This window comes from Microtus ochrogaster, chromosome 10 (assembly GCF_000317375.1).
Source record: "Microtus ochrogaster isolate Prairie Vole_2 chromosome 10, MicOch1.0, whole genome shotgun sequence".
Lineage (NCBI taxonomy): Eukaryota > Metazoa > Chordata > Mammalia > Rodentia > Cricetidae > Microtus > Microtus ochrogaster.
In genome coordinates this window covers 76,398,969-76,415,936 of record NC_022016.1, presented here as the reverse complement: position 1 = coordinate 76,415,936, position 16,968 = coordinate 76,398,969, and the positions used below count along the sequence as shown (strand labels likewise).

Here is a 16,968-nt window from a genome sequence, read left to right as displayed (position 1 = left end):
TCTTGAGCTCCTAAAGTTGACCATCTTTCAACAATCATTTGGAGGGAAAATGGCAGTCTTAAAATTGTTCTAAGTCTTGATTCTGTGACTGAATCACTTTGCATGTGTCAGCTTGAAGGTCAATCAGCTTTCACAGGCACTGCTCACCAAACTGCTTTCCTGACCCGACTTTTCTCTCAGATTGAAGCAGACGGAGGGTGTGCAGTATTGAAACATACCTTCATCTACTAAAAATATATGTATATCTATATGTTTCTCTTGTTTGCTTTTTAGATTTTGTATGCATTTGTCAGTAGTACTGTGTTGCATAATGTATTCTTGGTAGAACAAATAAACATGGATTCTTTGACATAGTTATTTTCTTATTCTTCCTTAGCTTTTTACTGTTCTATTACTCTTAACATTTTATTTATAAATAAGAAGAAAATTATGACTATATTTCTTAGCTGGTAATAAAAGATTTTAATGATTTAAAGCTTGAGGGCTGGGTAGATGGCTCAGTGGGTTAAGTGCCTGCCATGAGACCACGAGGACCAGAGTTTGCATCCACTGTACCCACATAAAGACCAGGCATGGTGGCATGCATCCATGGTCATAGCACTGGGGGTACAGGAGAGACCTGTAGGTCCTGTCTCAAAAAATATGATAGAGAGTGCTAGAAGAAGGCAAGCATTGTTGACCTCTGACTTCTGCACACAGGCACACATGTGTACACACACAGGCACCCTCATACATACACACAAAGATCAGTAGTTTTATAGTTTTAGTGACTTCTGTTGACTATTGCTAATGTAGAGCTGTCAGTGTACCTTAGCTGAGAGTTCTTGCTTAGCATGCGAAGCCTTGAGTTTGATCCATATTCCCTCCTCCCAACACATCAACAGATGTAATGGTGACACCTATAATCCTAGCACTCAGGAAGTGAAGACAGAAAGGTTAGGAATTAAAGTCCACACTCAGCTACATAGGGAGTTTGAGGCCATCCTGAGCTACACGAGACCTTATCTCGAGAGAAACAGAGACTGTACTTGAAACAATAAGTAGCCTCTTTACCCTAATATTGAGTGCCAGTTTGTCTAAGGCCTGGAGATGACATGGTAGACCCTTGACAATCTCCTCATGGTGCCTGGGAGGGCAGAGCTTGTGGCCTTTACATCTGTTTTGTTCATTATCTATAGGTTTTTAAAATCTTCTTTAGACAGTAGTTAAAGGAATCACTTTTAAAATATAAATAAATATATTGGGATTTTTAGTTGTATTCAAGGTGTAAGCCCTGGTGATTAGCACACCACAGCTTTATGGCATCAGCACAGTGCAGTGTGGTCGGCCTTGTGGGCGGGGCTATGTGCATGGTCCCCAAGAAGACCCTTTACAGATGCAAGGGTTGGTTGTTTTTAATCTCTTTTCCCTTCAAAGATCAATTCATTGTGTGTAAAAATAGACAGGGTTTTAGAAAGCATACCACACATGTTTAATCCATTGCAGTTTTTTTGTTTTGTTTTGTTTTGTTTTTCGAGACAGGGTTTCTCTGTGGTTTTGGAGCCTGTCCTGGAACTAGCTCTGTAGACCAGGCTGGTCTCGAACTCACAGAGATCCTCCTGCCTCTGCCTCCCAAGTGCTGGGATTAAAGGCGTGCGCCACCACCGCCCGGCAATCCTTTGCAGTTTTAAGAACATTGGGAAGATTCATGTGTAGCAAGATTAAACTTGTAGAAAACAATCTTGAGTCTTTTTGTATAAAAGTTTCATTTTGAAGATGGGAAGCCATGATACATTCACTGTCCTCTCCTGGCCTTGGGCTTGGCTTCTGCATGCTAGTTATTTCTTAGACTCTTCAGTGGAAAAATAGTGTGTTTTCATTCATGTGGATCAAGGTATTAGTGAAGGGGACTTTGCCTTTGTTTGGTTTTGTTTTAGAGTCCTGGGGATCAAGCCCAGGGCCTTTTTATGTTCGGTGAGCCTCCACCACTCAGCTGCAGCTTGGAGTCCTCAGAGAAGAGCACGAGAGACAAGCAGTTTTTTTCCAGAGCAGCCTCAAGGCTGCTCAGAGTAATAGTCAGAAAGCCATTAGAGCAGGGGTTCTCAGCCTTCCTGATGCTTCCACCCTTTAATACAGTTCCTGCGCTGTGGTGACCCCAACCATAAAATTATTTTCGTTACTACTTCACAACTGTAATTTTGCTCCTGGTAGGAATTGTAATTAAATATTTTTAGAGATAGAGGTTTGTTAGAGGGATTGTGACCCACATGTTGAGTCCTGCTACATTGAGGCTATATAATCCAGGGCTTCTTCCATTTTACTCATTGGGGGAAACTGAGCCCAGAGAGAATGAGAGGCTTAAGTACTTCAAGGAATTAAAATTCCATTGTCTACTTCCCTTTGCTAAATTTTTGATTATTTGAGATTATCATGGTGTCATCTGTAGGTGTCCTTTGCTTTTTTAGTTAATATCTGTGCTAACTAGAATCAGAATTCTTATGTTCAAATTATTTCATTTAAGAAAATGAGATTGAATACTTTTTAAAATAGAGAAGAGTTTTGATAGCATGACAAACAATTTAGACATTAAATGACAATACTTTAAAAAAACTCTACCATTATCTCAGTTTTTGTTGCTAAGTGGTTTTTAACGTTTTATAGATACATTTGGGGATCCTTCAGTAGCACAAATATTATTTAAACAAACCAGGCATGGTAGCAAACCTCTGTACTCATAGCATGATGGAAGCTGAGGCAGGAAGATAAAAGTTTGAGGCCAACCTGGCCTACATGCTGAGCTCCAGGCTATCCTGAACCACAGAATAATACCCTGTCTCAAAATCTGTCCTTTTAATTGATTAACAAATTAAATTTACTCAGACTACCTCCCTCTTTAAAAAAACAAAGTGAGTCTGGGCAGTAGTGGCGCACACCTTTAATCCCAGCACTCAGAAGACAGAGGCAGGTGGATCTCTGTGAGTTAGAAGCCAGCTTGGTCCACATAGTGAATTCCAGGACAGCCTGGGCTACAAAACAAAACAAAACAAAACAAAGAACAAAGTGAGCACGCTGTGAGGTTTGGGTTAAAGTGCATCATGCTGTCAGAATTAACTTTTTGATTTGGAATCAGAGAAGTCTAGATTTTTGTCCTTACCCTACATGGTCACTACATGTTTGAGCACCCAACCCCCCAAAAAAGTCCTCAAGGAAGGCTTCTTCCCATGCTCTGTCGAAGGCCCCCATTGTGGGAGTGTTGTGAGACACCTCCGCTGCGTGGCGTACAGCTGTGCGGGAGATGGGGTCCCAGTGGTTATCTCGTGACTGGTGTCAGGTTATAACGGGCAGCACTGTGGTGAGGTAAGGGTGCGGAGCACTCAGTGGAACTGAGCTGGTGTTTGCTTTCTTGCCCCGCAGGTTTCCCACTTAGCTTCTTCGATGACAGTGATTCACTCATTCTTCCTCCTTTCTGTGCTTCACTGGGAGGAACTCTTACACCTCTGTATGAAAAAGACACACTTCCCTTTGTGTTACCTATGTCCTCTCCTGTGGATTTTGCTGTTAGAAATGTGGCATATTATTGTTTGGGGGGCAGCATGAGAACAACATTTAATTAAAAATAACTCTGCTGTGTTTCTTATCTCAGAGTACTATTAATCCTGTAGATGCAATATACCAACCTAGTCCCTTGGAACCTGTGATCAGCACAATGCCTTCCCAGACTGTCTTACCTCCAGGTACAGTATTTGGAACCATGTTTCACAGAGTAGTAGATATGAAAAAATTAATTTGTTTGATAATCGCAGTACTCTCAGATTTTCTATATATTTAAAAAATAATAGCCATCACATACTACAGCTGAAAATGGGCTGGGAAGAGAAGACAGTATCTGGGGTCAATGGAAGGAGCTTTGGTTGTTAGAGATGGAGGACAGCACAGCAGTGAAGGTGTCGCTTTGCTGATAGGACTGAAGTCTATGACTCAGCATTTGTAGACAGTGGGAGACTCCTGATCTAGTTAGTGTAACCCAGCAATATGCAAATGTGGGGTATTCTTTATCATTCTGAACAATATAAATATTTTACCACAGTAGACATTAATGAGAGGGAATATATATAAATTGTATATAAGAGGCCCTACTATCTGAGAGGAGACTAGTTAATACTATTTAAAGAAATAGAATTAACAGAAGCTAGGTATGGTGACTCATACCTGTGTCTTAGCACTCAGGCAGGAGGATCCCCAAGAGTTGAGGCTAGCCTGAGCTAATAATGAACTCTTTTCTCAAAAAACCATTTGTTGCACCATACAGTTCTGCGTTCTCGCAATGCCTTAGTAAAACCACAGACTACACTGTATAAAGAAAGGGAGGTCCTTCATAAAGAGACCAAATGAAGTCTTTTGTGAACTTCTCTAGGATGAACTTTCATCACTGAGCCCTAACAAGGGAGAGTGGGCCCTGAGTCCGATCTTACAGGGCTTGGGTGTCAGGTGCACACTGCTGTCAGAAGCCTTAGGTTTGACAGAGCAGTTGTGCTGGATGTTGGCCTCTCTGACCGCTGGTGCCAAGAGTGTCAGTTACTATGAGGGGCTCAGAGATCATAAAGAGAAATAGCTTGAATTTGATTCAGTATAGAAAAATCCAGATCTAGGAGTTTTATATTCCAAACAATTGCATTTCTAACTTATTTCACATATTCAAATCTAGAACCTGCTCAGTTGTGTAAGTCAGAGCAGCGTCCATCTTCCTTACCTGTTGGACCTGTGTTAGCTTCCTTGGGACATCATCAGACTCCAACACCAAATAGTACAGGTACAGGTTTGTGTGACCTTTATTTCTTGTGACTTTCCATTAATGTGGGATTGTGTTTGGCTTCTAGTGGGGAAAAGGATGAAGAAATGTAATAGCTATTAGCACTAACAATAGTTTTTAATTAGAGTTCCTTCTCGAATTGGGTAACTTTGTGATTGATCCAAGAGCACTAGTAATTATAATTTTAATTTTTTAGTGTAGGGCTTTCTTTGTGTACCCTTTACTTAGGGCTCCTGATTGAATATTAAAAAACAACAACAGCAACAAATTTAGACTTTAGACTTGGACGTTTTCTCATGGAAAAGGCATATGGTAGTATGTAAGTGCAGACTGGAGCCAAAGGCCTTGTTGATGCTCCCCCTCATTTACGTGTGTGCACCTGCATCTCTTGTGTGCAGTTTTGTTCTTCCTCTGTTCTAACTAAGTGAAGTCGTGTGTTCCTGTGCCTGGCTCTCTTAACAGAGATGATTGAGAATTCCCTGTGTTTACATGGTTCAGCAACGTTCTTTTTGTAGCCACCTGGGTGGTTGTTACCCGTTTGCCCACTGATGATTAGGTGATTCTAGTAATTTCTTTGTAGGGCGATGTATCAGTGATTCACCTTTTAGCAAACATTTATCAGTCCCATTCTTGTCAGTTTTATATCGTTAACTATGTTATTTTATATTTTATTTATTTATAATGGTCTTTACTCTTTCTCTGATATGCAGGGCTACACCCCTGTTAGATATTAGATTTATTTCTTCCTTTAAAATCAAGTTTGCATTGTGTTACCTGTAGAATCAGACTCAAGGAAGTACAGTTACTACTTTTGACTCTGTTCAACCAGGAGATTTAAAAACTGTAAGTCCTGGTGAGCAGGTGGGGTCTTGGTATCTTTTGTCACTCCACAGACACTTTCTTGGTAGAACTTTTCTGTGTAAACAGTGAAAAATTATCATGTGACTTTAGCCCATATTAAATTTGGGGACAATGAGTGGTGCTGTACTTGGGCCTTTCATATTTAACAAGATTAATACCTTCTAAATTTCAAAAGAAAAAAAAAATGAGCCAGCAATAGTTCCTTTACTTGGGAAATGCCAATAAACAATCTCATTGAGACTAAGGTTTTTTTTGACTCCTGTATTTCATGGACTATGTCATATCTTAGTTTAAAAGCAGAATCTGTAGCTGAGTGTAGTGATACACAGGTATCATGCCAGCATTGAGAAGCTGGATCAGGGGGACACTGCAGGCTTGAGGCCAGCCTGACCCATATAATGAATTACAGGCTATCCAGGGCTACCATAGCAAGAGGTTCTGTTTCACAAAACCAAAATGAAAACAAACAAACAAAAAAGCCCATGAGCTTTTCTTATTTTATTTTGTATGATATATGTTCAGATTGTGAAATGGTCAAAATTTCCTCTACTTGGAAATACATAAAACTGGTTAGTAAATGAAAATGTGACAAACATTTCTGTATGCCAATTAATTTTAAGATAAATTATTTTCAGAGGGTGAGGGTTATCTTCTGAGAATTATTTCTGAAGAAGATACTTCAGAGTATCCTAACATTTTGGAGATATATTTAAGGACAATGAAAATTAAGTTAGCATATGATTTCTGTGTGGTTGTCCTCCTAATTTCCCTATTTTTCCATCTCTTTTCTTCCTTTTCTGGCATGGAGAAGAAATACATCCTTTAATGAGAGGTTGTGTTGAAATCTTAGTACTTGAGCTTGCAATCCCAGTCCAACTCTTTTCCTATGCTTTCTGTTATGTGGTCACCGGAGTATTTGTCATTAATTTTTGTTTGTTTGTTTCGTGTTTTCCTGTTCCAATAAGAGTTTCTTCGGTCCCTTAGTTTTGCTATTGAGAAACAGAGAGAATTTTAATTATTTGGTAAGGAGAGTTACCTTTGGAATTTCTGCGAGAAGTTTTACTTTAGAGAACAAGCTGTTTTATCTAAAAGGAATCTTTGTGAACTAGTTGGTTTGTTTATTAACTGAACCAAGTTACAAGAACAGGCTAAAAGTCTGGGGGTAGGTCTTCATTTGCTTTTGTTGTTTTTGGCAGGATCTCTCTACGTGGCCTTGGCTGGCCGGTAACTAACTAGATAGAACCAAGCTGGGCTTGAATTACAGAGATCTGCCTCTGTCTCCAAAGTGCTGGGATCAAAGGCTTACACCGTCATGCCTGGGTTCCTTGGCTTTTGATTGGCAGCAGTAGCAGTAACTGAACTTCAGTTTCCACCAGGCATCTACAATAGATTAGCCTCAAATAGCCTGACAGCTGTCAGACATTGAGTAAATTAGTCTCAGTACACTGGTGTTTGCTTGTTCTTGCTTTATTACTGAACAGTGTACCAAACAGTCACTTCAGAGATTAGACTTTCCCCACAAGGGCTCTCCATAGTTCTGGATTCTGTAGTTAGACTCCATCACTAGAAAGATGCTCTTCTCGTCTTCCTTTTCTCCATCTTTCCCTTAGTAGCTCTGTTTTACCTCTGCTCCGAGCCATAGGCACCTGACTTAGGTTTAGGCAGAAGGGTCTGGGCTTCATGGGGATGTTTATATTTACTAAGATGAGTGCCATGAAGAATGAATATGAGTGTGGCACCCTGAGCAGTCGTGTAGGCTTCGTCTTGCATTTCCACAGACATTAGTATCTGAGTCTATAGTAGAAAGATCCTGGGCTCCCACTGGTGCCGGTGTCTCTTGTGAGATGCCAAACACCAGCACATGTACAGTCAAAAGAACCCCTTTCCAACACAGAATACAAGTTAATCTTGAATTACAGAGTGGAGGTATGAATTTTTTTCCATTTGTTTAAAAGGCCATATCCAGTCTGGGGGATGTTACTGCTCAGCAGGAAGACATTCTCCTAGTATGTATGAACCCTTGGGATCAGTCTTCAGTACCATAAAAGAATAAAAAGACTGTACCCCATCTTGTAGTACAAGTTGCCTTCTTATGTTGAATAAAAGAGTAATATAGAGAATTTTATCAATTTAACTAAACTCGGTCTTGACTTTAGAAAGGTCTGTTGTGGGCCCATCTCCCCAATTGCCATCTTTTTCCCTAATTGAAAACTTTTGACTCCTAGGCAGTGGGAATTCACCACCTAGCAGCAGTCTAACTCCTCCCAGCCATGTCAACTTGTCTCCAAATACAGTCCCAGAGTTCTCTTACTCTAGCAGTGAAGATGAGTTCTATGATGCTGATGAATTCCATCAAAGTGGCTCATCCCCAAAGCGCTTAATAGAGTAAGTATGTGAGTAATGTGTGCATTCAAATGGATCCTGCTTTCTAAACGATGTGGTCTTTGGACTGCTCTTAGTGACACTTGCCTTGCTCAGTCTGTGAGAGGACTGCTTGCTTTTCACAGGCTTATTGAGCAATAAGTATTGACTTGTACTCCTGACTTAGTAAAACAAACTGAATAAATGACATCAACTGTGATAACGTGCTAGTAATATCATGTTAGCTCTGTATATTCCTTTAGTGGCACTGTCTTCAGGAGGAGGATCCAGTGAGAACTGAGTAAGCTGTAAGGTATTACGAAAGGGGAGTCACTGTCACATGTGCTTGTATTAGAGTGGGACATTTAACAACTAAAGCAGGGATTTTACTGGGTGGTGAAATGATAGAAATAACTTAGTTTTTAAAAATATATATATATATATATATATATATATTCCATGATATGTGGGGTTATTTATTTGAATGATTATAAAATGGAAGCTTATAAATAATAGGATTTTATTTCTCATATTTCAGTCCAAAATCTGAGGTGTCTGTGATAGAATTTGCAGCATTAATGGATAGGCTCTGCAAGTCAGGTCATGATGACATGGACAAAGTGGCCCTCGTCTTTGGTTACTCCATTAGCAGTGCTGTGGAGCATTCAACAGACAGGAATCGCTGCTGGTGATTGGCTTTGTTTTGTTTTGTTTTGGTTTGGGTTTGGTTTTTTGTGAAGGCATAATTGATACAGTTACATGAACATCTGTGTACTTCAAACCATCAGCACAATCTCAGAAGCACAACCATTTCAAAGTTCTGTTGTGTCCCTTTACCCCTCCCACTGCTGACCTCCTTGTGGACAAGCGACCACTGATCTCTTTTCTGTCACTAGATACTTTTTCTTTCTTTCTTTAAGAGTGTTGGGTGTATATCCAAAGGATTCTCAGTTGTGCCACAAAGACATGTGCTCAACTATGTTCAGAGCAGCATTGTTTGTCATAGCCAGGAACTGGAAACAACCTAAATGCCCCTTGACCAAAGAATGGATAAGGAAAATGTGGTACATTTACACAATGGAGTATTACACAGCAGAAAAGAATAACGACATCTTGAATTTTGCAGGCAAATGGATGGAACTAGAAAACATCATTTTGAGTGAGGTAGCCCAGATACAGAAAGACAATTATCACATGTACTACTCATAGGTGGTTTATAAACATAAAGCAAAGAAAACCAGCCCACAAATCACAACCTCCAAGAACCTAGACAACATTGAGGACCCTAAGAGAGATATTCATAGGTCTAATCTACATGAGAAGTAGAAAAGGACAAGATTTCCTGAGTAAATTGGGAGCATGGGGACCCTGAGAAGAGTGTTCAAGGGGAGGGGAGCAGAGAAAAATATAGAACTCAATAAAAATAATAAAAAAAATAAAACCTAAAAAAAAAGAATGTTGCAGGGCCGAGGTATAATTGAGTGGTGCCTGCCTGACATGTGTTAAACCCAGCACTGGGGAGGGGCAGAAAGCAGCACCAACAACAAAAAGAGCAAAAAGGATGTATTAACGGGCCATACAGTGAGCACTTTTGCCTTCTTTTACACAGCATTTTATTTTGAAGTTCCTTCATGCTATGTCACTAGCATATTCCTTTTTATTGTTGGGCATTTTTCTGTTGTAGGAGTATATACTACACTATTTTGTTCATTTATTGATAGGCTGCCAAGCTGTTAACAGATTTTTAGTTGTTAACAGATTTTTAGTTGTTCGAAATAAAACTGCTATAATATCTTTTGTGCCCCTCCCCAAAGGCATGAATGGCTTGATTTGTTAGTAGTAGCTCAGTGCAACTGAAGTGCAAGGCACATGGTTTTGTTTGGTAAGCTTTTAGGAATTTTGAACATTGTCCTATGAGTGTTGGCAGTTTCTGGCCAGGTCTGCATTTTGTGGATAGGTGCCTCAGATTGTGTAGTGTTGCGGGATGGTGCTTACTGCCTATAGAAAGAGAAGACAAAACCTGGTAGTAGACTTAAGAAGTTCAAGTGACCTGCCCTGTGGTGGTCCCTGGGAATGGCCAGTGCTGGAGTGAAGATACTGAGCAGGAAGGTTGGCAGGCCCTCTGATAGGTTTTTCATTAGAAAACGTTTGACTTGTTTTCCTCCATTAGTTGAAATCTAGCTACATAACATTGTACAGAAAAAGTTTGACAGGTGTTAGCTAATTAAATAACAGACTTATCGACCTCTGTACAGGTAGGTTGCTATGGTTCAGATGCCTGAATTCTAGAATCTCTGATACATTGCCTTCTGAATCTGTTCTGTTGGTTGCCCTTGGTCAACTTACTTATCCTGTGTACTCCTCAGTTTCCTCATTGGTGAAATGGGGCTAATAATAAGCTCGGTGTGGAGGAGTCTTTGTGAATGTTTAGATGAGAACAGTGTAAGTCAGATGTGCTGAGCTTAGCATAACTGCTCTCCTAGAAAACACAGACTTTGCTTTCACGTTACTTCTGCTTGTCAGAGGCACAGTTAGCTTTATTTTTGCTAAACATTTCTTCCTGCTTTTCCTGCTTTCTTTGAAGTTGGTACAATTATTGTAGGCTGGGTTTTGCTTTATGTGGCAGGATAAATTTAAGAGACTGATTATATGTGAACTGCACATTTCAGTTAGTCATTGAGAGTTCTTTCACTTAGGAATATGTGTAGGACTCTTATGTACGTGAATTAAGAACTGGAATTCATCTGTAATAATGACTCAAAACCAACAGTTGCCAGGAAAACAACTGGTAGCTTGTGAAGTTCATTTTAGTGAGGGGAATTTGACTTCTAATTTGAGGAAGTAAATTAAATATAGTCTAGATTAACACCTGGCGTGTGAGTTGGGGGAGGAAGGGGTGAAGGCCAGATGAACAAGAGTTAGGTTCTCTTTTTCTCTCTCTTGCTCTGTGTCTTCTAATCCCTCCCCCTTAGCTTTCCAAGTTTTTCATGTTTACTATTTTTAATTCATTTCTCCCACCTCAAATCATGACCTTTTTCTTTAATATTATTACATACATACTCGACATGTAGTCATATATGTGTGTGTATATATATATGAATAGGCATATAAATACAACCTGCTGAGTCCATTAGTATTGCTTGTGTATGTGTGTCCTTAAGGCTGACCTTGGTATTGGATGACTAATTAGGGGCGCTCCCTGGAGAAAACTTGTATCTCCCTCTCTCGGTAGTTGTTAATTACTTGTATCTCTTTGACTAGGGGCGAGAGTTCCTCCATCCACATCAACTGGCATTGTCACTGTTGAATCTTGTTAGGTAGCCATTTTGTTGAGATATTATGGGTGTGTCTTCCCTGTTATATAGAGAAGATAAAATTTTGCAGCACACATCCTGGTCGTCTGGCTCTTAAAATCTTTCTATCACCATTACAACCCCTTTAATGTTCCCTGAGTCTTGAGTGTGGCATTTGTGTGGTAGGTGTATCAGTTGGGGCTGGGTATCTCAAGGTCAGTTGCTCTCTGTCTGCATTTTGACTTTGTTATGTTCTCTGCTAGAAAATGAAGTTTTTGATGTGAGATGGGAGCTGCATTTGCCCATTGTAAGGATATATATTTAGACTGCAGTTAGAGAGGATAGTTAGAGGGAAAGTTGGGAAAGTAGCTGTAGTAGGTTCTCCTGTAGGTCCCGGGGAGTTAGCTGGGTTTACAATATTAGACATTTCCTCTATTGGGTGGCTGTTAAGTCCAGTCAAACAGCTGTTGGTTACCATGAGGCTTCACAGCTGGGTAGGACTATAGATTGTGTATCATCTCTTGTACTCCAAGGCTAGTGCTCAGAGGAGCCCTCTGGGTCAGATCCAGCTCAGTATTCCAAGTCCTGTGTTTTCAGCAATAGGGACTTCTTCAAATTCTGGAATGGCAATAGCAGTAGTCTATGGTGTTTGGGATTTGCTTGGGCTCTCCTGACCAACTCGAAGGGCTCCCCATGTCTCTTACTTGGGGATTGTGTTAGTCTAGGCTCTTGGGGGAGCATTATCATCCTAGGTGACTATCATAACTTCACTTAAACTATACACATAATGTATACATGTATACTTAGTATGTAATTTTAGGTAGATATAATATGTTGCAGAATGAATGATTTCTACACTAGCCTAGGATGGAGTATAATAAAGGTTTATTTATTAGGGGTAAACTCACAGAAAGAGTAGTGATCCTTAGTCCTCTGTGTGCTCTGGGAACTGGAACTGAATCCAGCAGCCAAAGGGCCTGCACATGCTTTTTGTCTGCATATATAGTACCTGAGACCACACCCAAAGTGGGCCAATATCTTAAAGGCTATTGGCTGAAGGAGTTCCCACAGCACCTCCCACTTTTGTCTAAATAAGAGAGTTCTAAGCCTAATATAAAACTATATATAATAAGAACAAATATCAAGTATAAAAATTAGAATTACAACCAGCATGAACAACATCAAGCAAGAAACATATGCTAAATGTTTTAATAGTTATCCTATCCTAAGGAGTCTAAGTCTTATATTAGAAATGGTTTGACTAAGTCATGAGAGGAAAGTAACTACAGCTCTTTAGTCTTCAACCCCATCAAAGACTTGATAAGGGAGGTAATATTACTTAAGTAAACAGGAAGTGCAATTGAGCAACTTCCAAAAGATGCAAGAAATGACAGAGACAATTGGCTACCTGGGCAATCACCCAAAGTCTCATTTGCAGTGTTGGGGCAACCAACTTTGGCTAAGGCCTAGAGTGACTGACTGACAATTTTCAGAGGCAGGAAAAATTTCAAAACCATCTTACCCTGTCTTGGCAAGTTTTGGCAGTCTTTTTGGTTGTATTCTGTTTATCCATTCTGGACACTGTGCACTTTATCAGTGGTTGAGGCAGGGGCAGTTCTTTGCCTAAAGGCCAGTTTTGCCAAGAAGAAAACAAGCTTCAAGTGGGGTGTGTTTGGTGCCCAACATTCTCTCGGGAATAGATCGGTGCTGCCAGGAGCAATCGTGTCTCAACGTCAACAGAATCCTAAGTTATTTACATGCCATTTTCTACAGTTCTTTGAAGTGGTTGAAGGTTACCTATCTATGCAGAATACAATCTCTATGCATCTATAGAACCTGATTATTCTAACTATGACAATCATGGATGACTATTGACCTTTAATTCTTAATACCTATATAGTTTAAAGTCTAAGGCTTCATATTAAAATATTTTTTTTATTTATTATGTATACAGTATTCTGTCTGCTTGTATGCCTGCAGGCCAGAAGAGGGCACCAGACCTCATTACAGATGGTTGTGAGCCACCATGTGGTTGCTGGGAATTGAACTCAGGACCTTTGGAAGAGCAGGCCATGCTCTTAACCACTGAGCCATCTCTCCAGCCCATAATATTAAACAATCTTTTAAACAACTGTGCAACAAATAAGGACAATGACCTTCAAATGTAAACAATGTATTTTGTTCAGAGGTAGAAATGTATTGTGCAATATGATAAATATATACTAAAATTGCATCAGTATACAAAATATCTTAAGCAGAGGTAGAAACATGCATGCATACAATATGACAAAAATAACTTTGCATAGGTGCACAAATATTATATACAGAAATAGCTTATTCAATATAACAAATATAATTTGAATTTATATCAATGTACAAGAATCTATACCAGTGTAAATTGTCTATAAATTGTCACACATATTAGTGTATGTAAGTGCACACTAATCTACCTATTATCCCTTTTCAAAAGAGATCCCTGGGCCTACTTAATTTACACCCCCAACCCTGTACCAGGGTCAGACTTGGTTGGGAGAAGGAATGAGTTCCCCAGCAGTAATATATGATTCCTGTGGCTTTTTAAACATCCTTCCTCCCTCTCCCTGCATTGCCCTCCTTTCTCCCCTGCCTGGTTAAAGCATCCATGTGTCCTGCCTGTCCCTGCCTCTAGAGCATCTTTCTTCCTCCACCTTCATGGTTTTTTTTCCCCTGGCTTCTGCAATTACTCCAGGTTATATACTTATACCTGAAGCTGTGGAGTTAGGAACCACAGATGAGGGAGAATGTGTGGTGTTTGTCTTTCTGGGTCTGTTTTACTTAACTCAGTATAATATTTTATATTCCATCCACTTACCTGCAGATTTCATCATTTCATTTTCCCTTACTGCCAAATAGTAATCCGTTGTATATAAGTAATCATATTTTCATTACCTATTCTACTCATCAGCTGAAGGACATTTACGCTATTTTCATTTCCTACCTGTTGTAAATAGAATAATGAACACAGCTGAGCAATGAGTAGGACATCTGATCCTTTGAATGGATATGCTTACCATCCTTTGGATGGCTCATTTGGCCTAGTTTTAGCTTTTTGAGAATTCTTCACACTTGATTTTTCTCACTTGCATTCCCACTTACAATAAATAAAGGTTTCCCTTTGCCTGCCTATCTATCTATCTATCTATCTATCTATCTATCTATCTATCTATCTATCTATCTATCTATCCATCCATCTATCTATCGTTCTATCTATCTATCTATCTATCTATCTATCTATCTATCTATCTATCTATCTAATCAATAAACTCATTGTTCAGATCCATAGCCCATTTTTTAATTAGGTGTTTTTTAGTCTAGTTTTTTTATTTAAGTTTTTGGTATAGCCTGGATAGTAATCCTCTATCAGCTGTATAGCTGGCAAAGATTCTTTCCCATTCTGTGAGTTTCCTCTTCCTCTGCTGTATAGTTTTTTAGTTTTATAAAGTCCCACTTTTCAGTTTTTGGGTTGGGGAGACATTTCTCACTCTCCCACACAGCCATGTGACTGTGGGAACAGCTCTCCCATGCTTTACAACTTAGGGGCTGGCTCACCCACACCTCCGCCAACAAGGTTGGCTCTATTGTGTTACCCTAGGTGTGGTGCAGGGCCTGCTCTCCCAAGTTTTGCAGCTGGTGGGGCAGGAACAGCTCTCCTGCTCTTGTGACCTCAGGGCCAGTTCTCATCTTTGCTTCAGGCATTGGTAGGTGGAGGTGGGGGTGGGAAGGAGGGCAACTCTCCCCCTCCCTTGCTGTCATAAGACAGATGGATGATGGGGACAGCTCTCCCTTGCTCACTACTTCCGGGCTAGCTTGTCTACACCTGTGCCAACAGGGTTAGCTACATTGTGTTGCCTAGACAAGGTGCAGGGCCTGCTCTCTTTGAGTGTTGTAGCTGGTAGGGGTCAGAGACAGCTCTCCTGTTCTTAGGACCACAGGGCCAGCTGTCCCTTCTGCCTCAGGTATTGCTGGGCATTCGGGAGGGGTAAGGGGTGAAGCATCTCTCCCCTGCCTGTACAAGACAGGTAAGTGCTCTGGGGACAGCTCTCCCATGCTCACAACTTTGGGGCTGGCTCACCCACCTTCTGCTAACAGGGTTGGCTCTATTGTACTGCCCTGATGAGGTACAGGGCCTGCTCTTCTGAGTGTTGCACCTGGTCAAGGGGTCAGTCAGCTCCCGCACCATCTCAGCCTGCTCCCGTCTCCTCCCATTTCTTCAGATATGCCTCTGTTCACAGGACCTGAACTGTTCACTTTCCTCCCTCCCTCCTTCCCTCCTCCCACACAACACCAGATCATACCTCTGCTCATTCTAATAGTGCCCATCTGACTGGTACTACAAGGCACCAGATGGGACTATGTTTTTCTCCTTGGAGCCCAGGGCAGACAGCCCCAGGCCTGCATATGGGTCTCCTTGTCCAGCTCAGGTTGACTTTTAGGCTGGGCTGGGCCACATACTTCCTTAACTCAAAGAGATCATTATAATGCCCAGCTACCTGGCACCATGGGCAGGTAGGCTCCTGGTTGGTGCATTTGACTGAGTTTCTCCCACCCTGGCTGCATAGCGTTGGGTGGGGACTTTGCTGGAGTCTCGTGGCAGGCTGGGGTTAGGATCCCCGGCCCCCTGCTTGAGGTCTTCTTTGGCATGGTTCATCAGTCAGTCATGTGTTGTTTAATCTCCATGAGTAGTTTGTGTAATACTCAAGGTTTGTTTGCTGTTGGTTGTAAGTTTTACTACATTGTCTGACAGGATACACAAAAATTCCAGTTTTTCTGAATTTGTTAAGATTTGTTTTGTGTCCCAGTATGTGATCTATTTATTTTAAAGAAGCTTTCATGGATTTCTGAGTAGAATATATGCTCTTTGGTGTTTTGGTGGGATAGTTTGTAGATATTTCTTAGGTCCATGAGCTTTATGATGACGCTTCATTCTGAAGTTTGTTTACTTTTTGTCTGGGTGATGTATTGGAGAAAGTGCGGTCTTGACATCATCTACAACTAAGCTGGAGTTCATCTTTGAGTCTTTTCATTGTAGCAGTTCACTTCCTGTGTTTCAGCATTTGATGCATGTGTGTTTAGGATTGAAATATCTTCCTGGTTAATTGTTCCCTTGATTAAAATAATGTTTCTTTATCTCTCTGGTTAGTTTTAATTAGAACTCTACTTTGTTGACTATCAGAATAGCAACACTTGCCTGCTTCCCAATCCCATTTACTTGAAATCCCACCCACCTTACAATGTCTTCATTTTAAGGTGATGCTTGCCTGTCTTCACAGCTGAGTTTCTTCCAGGCAACAGAAAGGTAAATTTTGTTTTTTAAACATTCAGCTGTCTCATGTCTTTGTTTGGAGAGTTGGCACTATTAGTGTTTGAAGTTACTATGGAGCAGAGTGATTTGCAGTTATTTCATTATTGGATTTTCTGTTGTTAATAGTACTTTGCATTTGAATGGTTACACTTTCATTTTTCTCCTTTGATGGTCTCTTGGTTCTGCTTGTTCCTCTCTTCAGTCGGAAGTATTCCCTCCAGTGTTCTGTGTAGAACTGGGTGGTGGTCATGGATCCCGTTAGCCTGCTTATATCGTGGCAGTGTTTTCTTTCTCCCTCACCTATGACAGTTTTTCTGGGGTCA

General features: G+C 40.5%; 1 protein-coding gene across 12 annotated transcripts in view; it reads left to right on the top strand.

Annotated features, from left to right (window-relative positions):
* The window catches only part of Osbpl9 (oxysterol binding protein like 9), a 138,478-nt gene that overhangs the window by 105,126 nt on the left and 16,384 nt on the right, over positions 1 to 16,968 (top strand). For 8 of the 12 annotated variants that reach the window (XM_026781846.1, XM_026781845.1, XM_026781844.1 and 5 more), the window contains 3 exons: positions 3,623 to 3,713; positions 4,685 to 4,795; positions 7,876 to 8,035. In XM_026781846.1, the coding sequence (XP_026637647.1) occupies positions 3,623 to 3,713; positions 4,685 to 4,795; positions 7,876 to 8,035 (362 nt within the window). The remainder of the gene's footprint in view (positions 1 to 3,622; positions 3,714 to 4,684; positions 4,796 to 7,875; positions 8,036 to 16,968) is intronic. The other 4 variants (XM_005353569.3, XM_005353568.1, XM_005353566.1 and 1 more) reach the window with 1 other exon arrangement.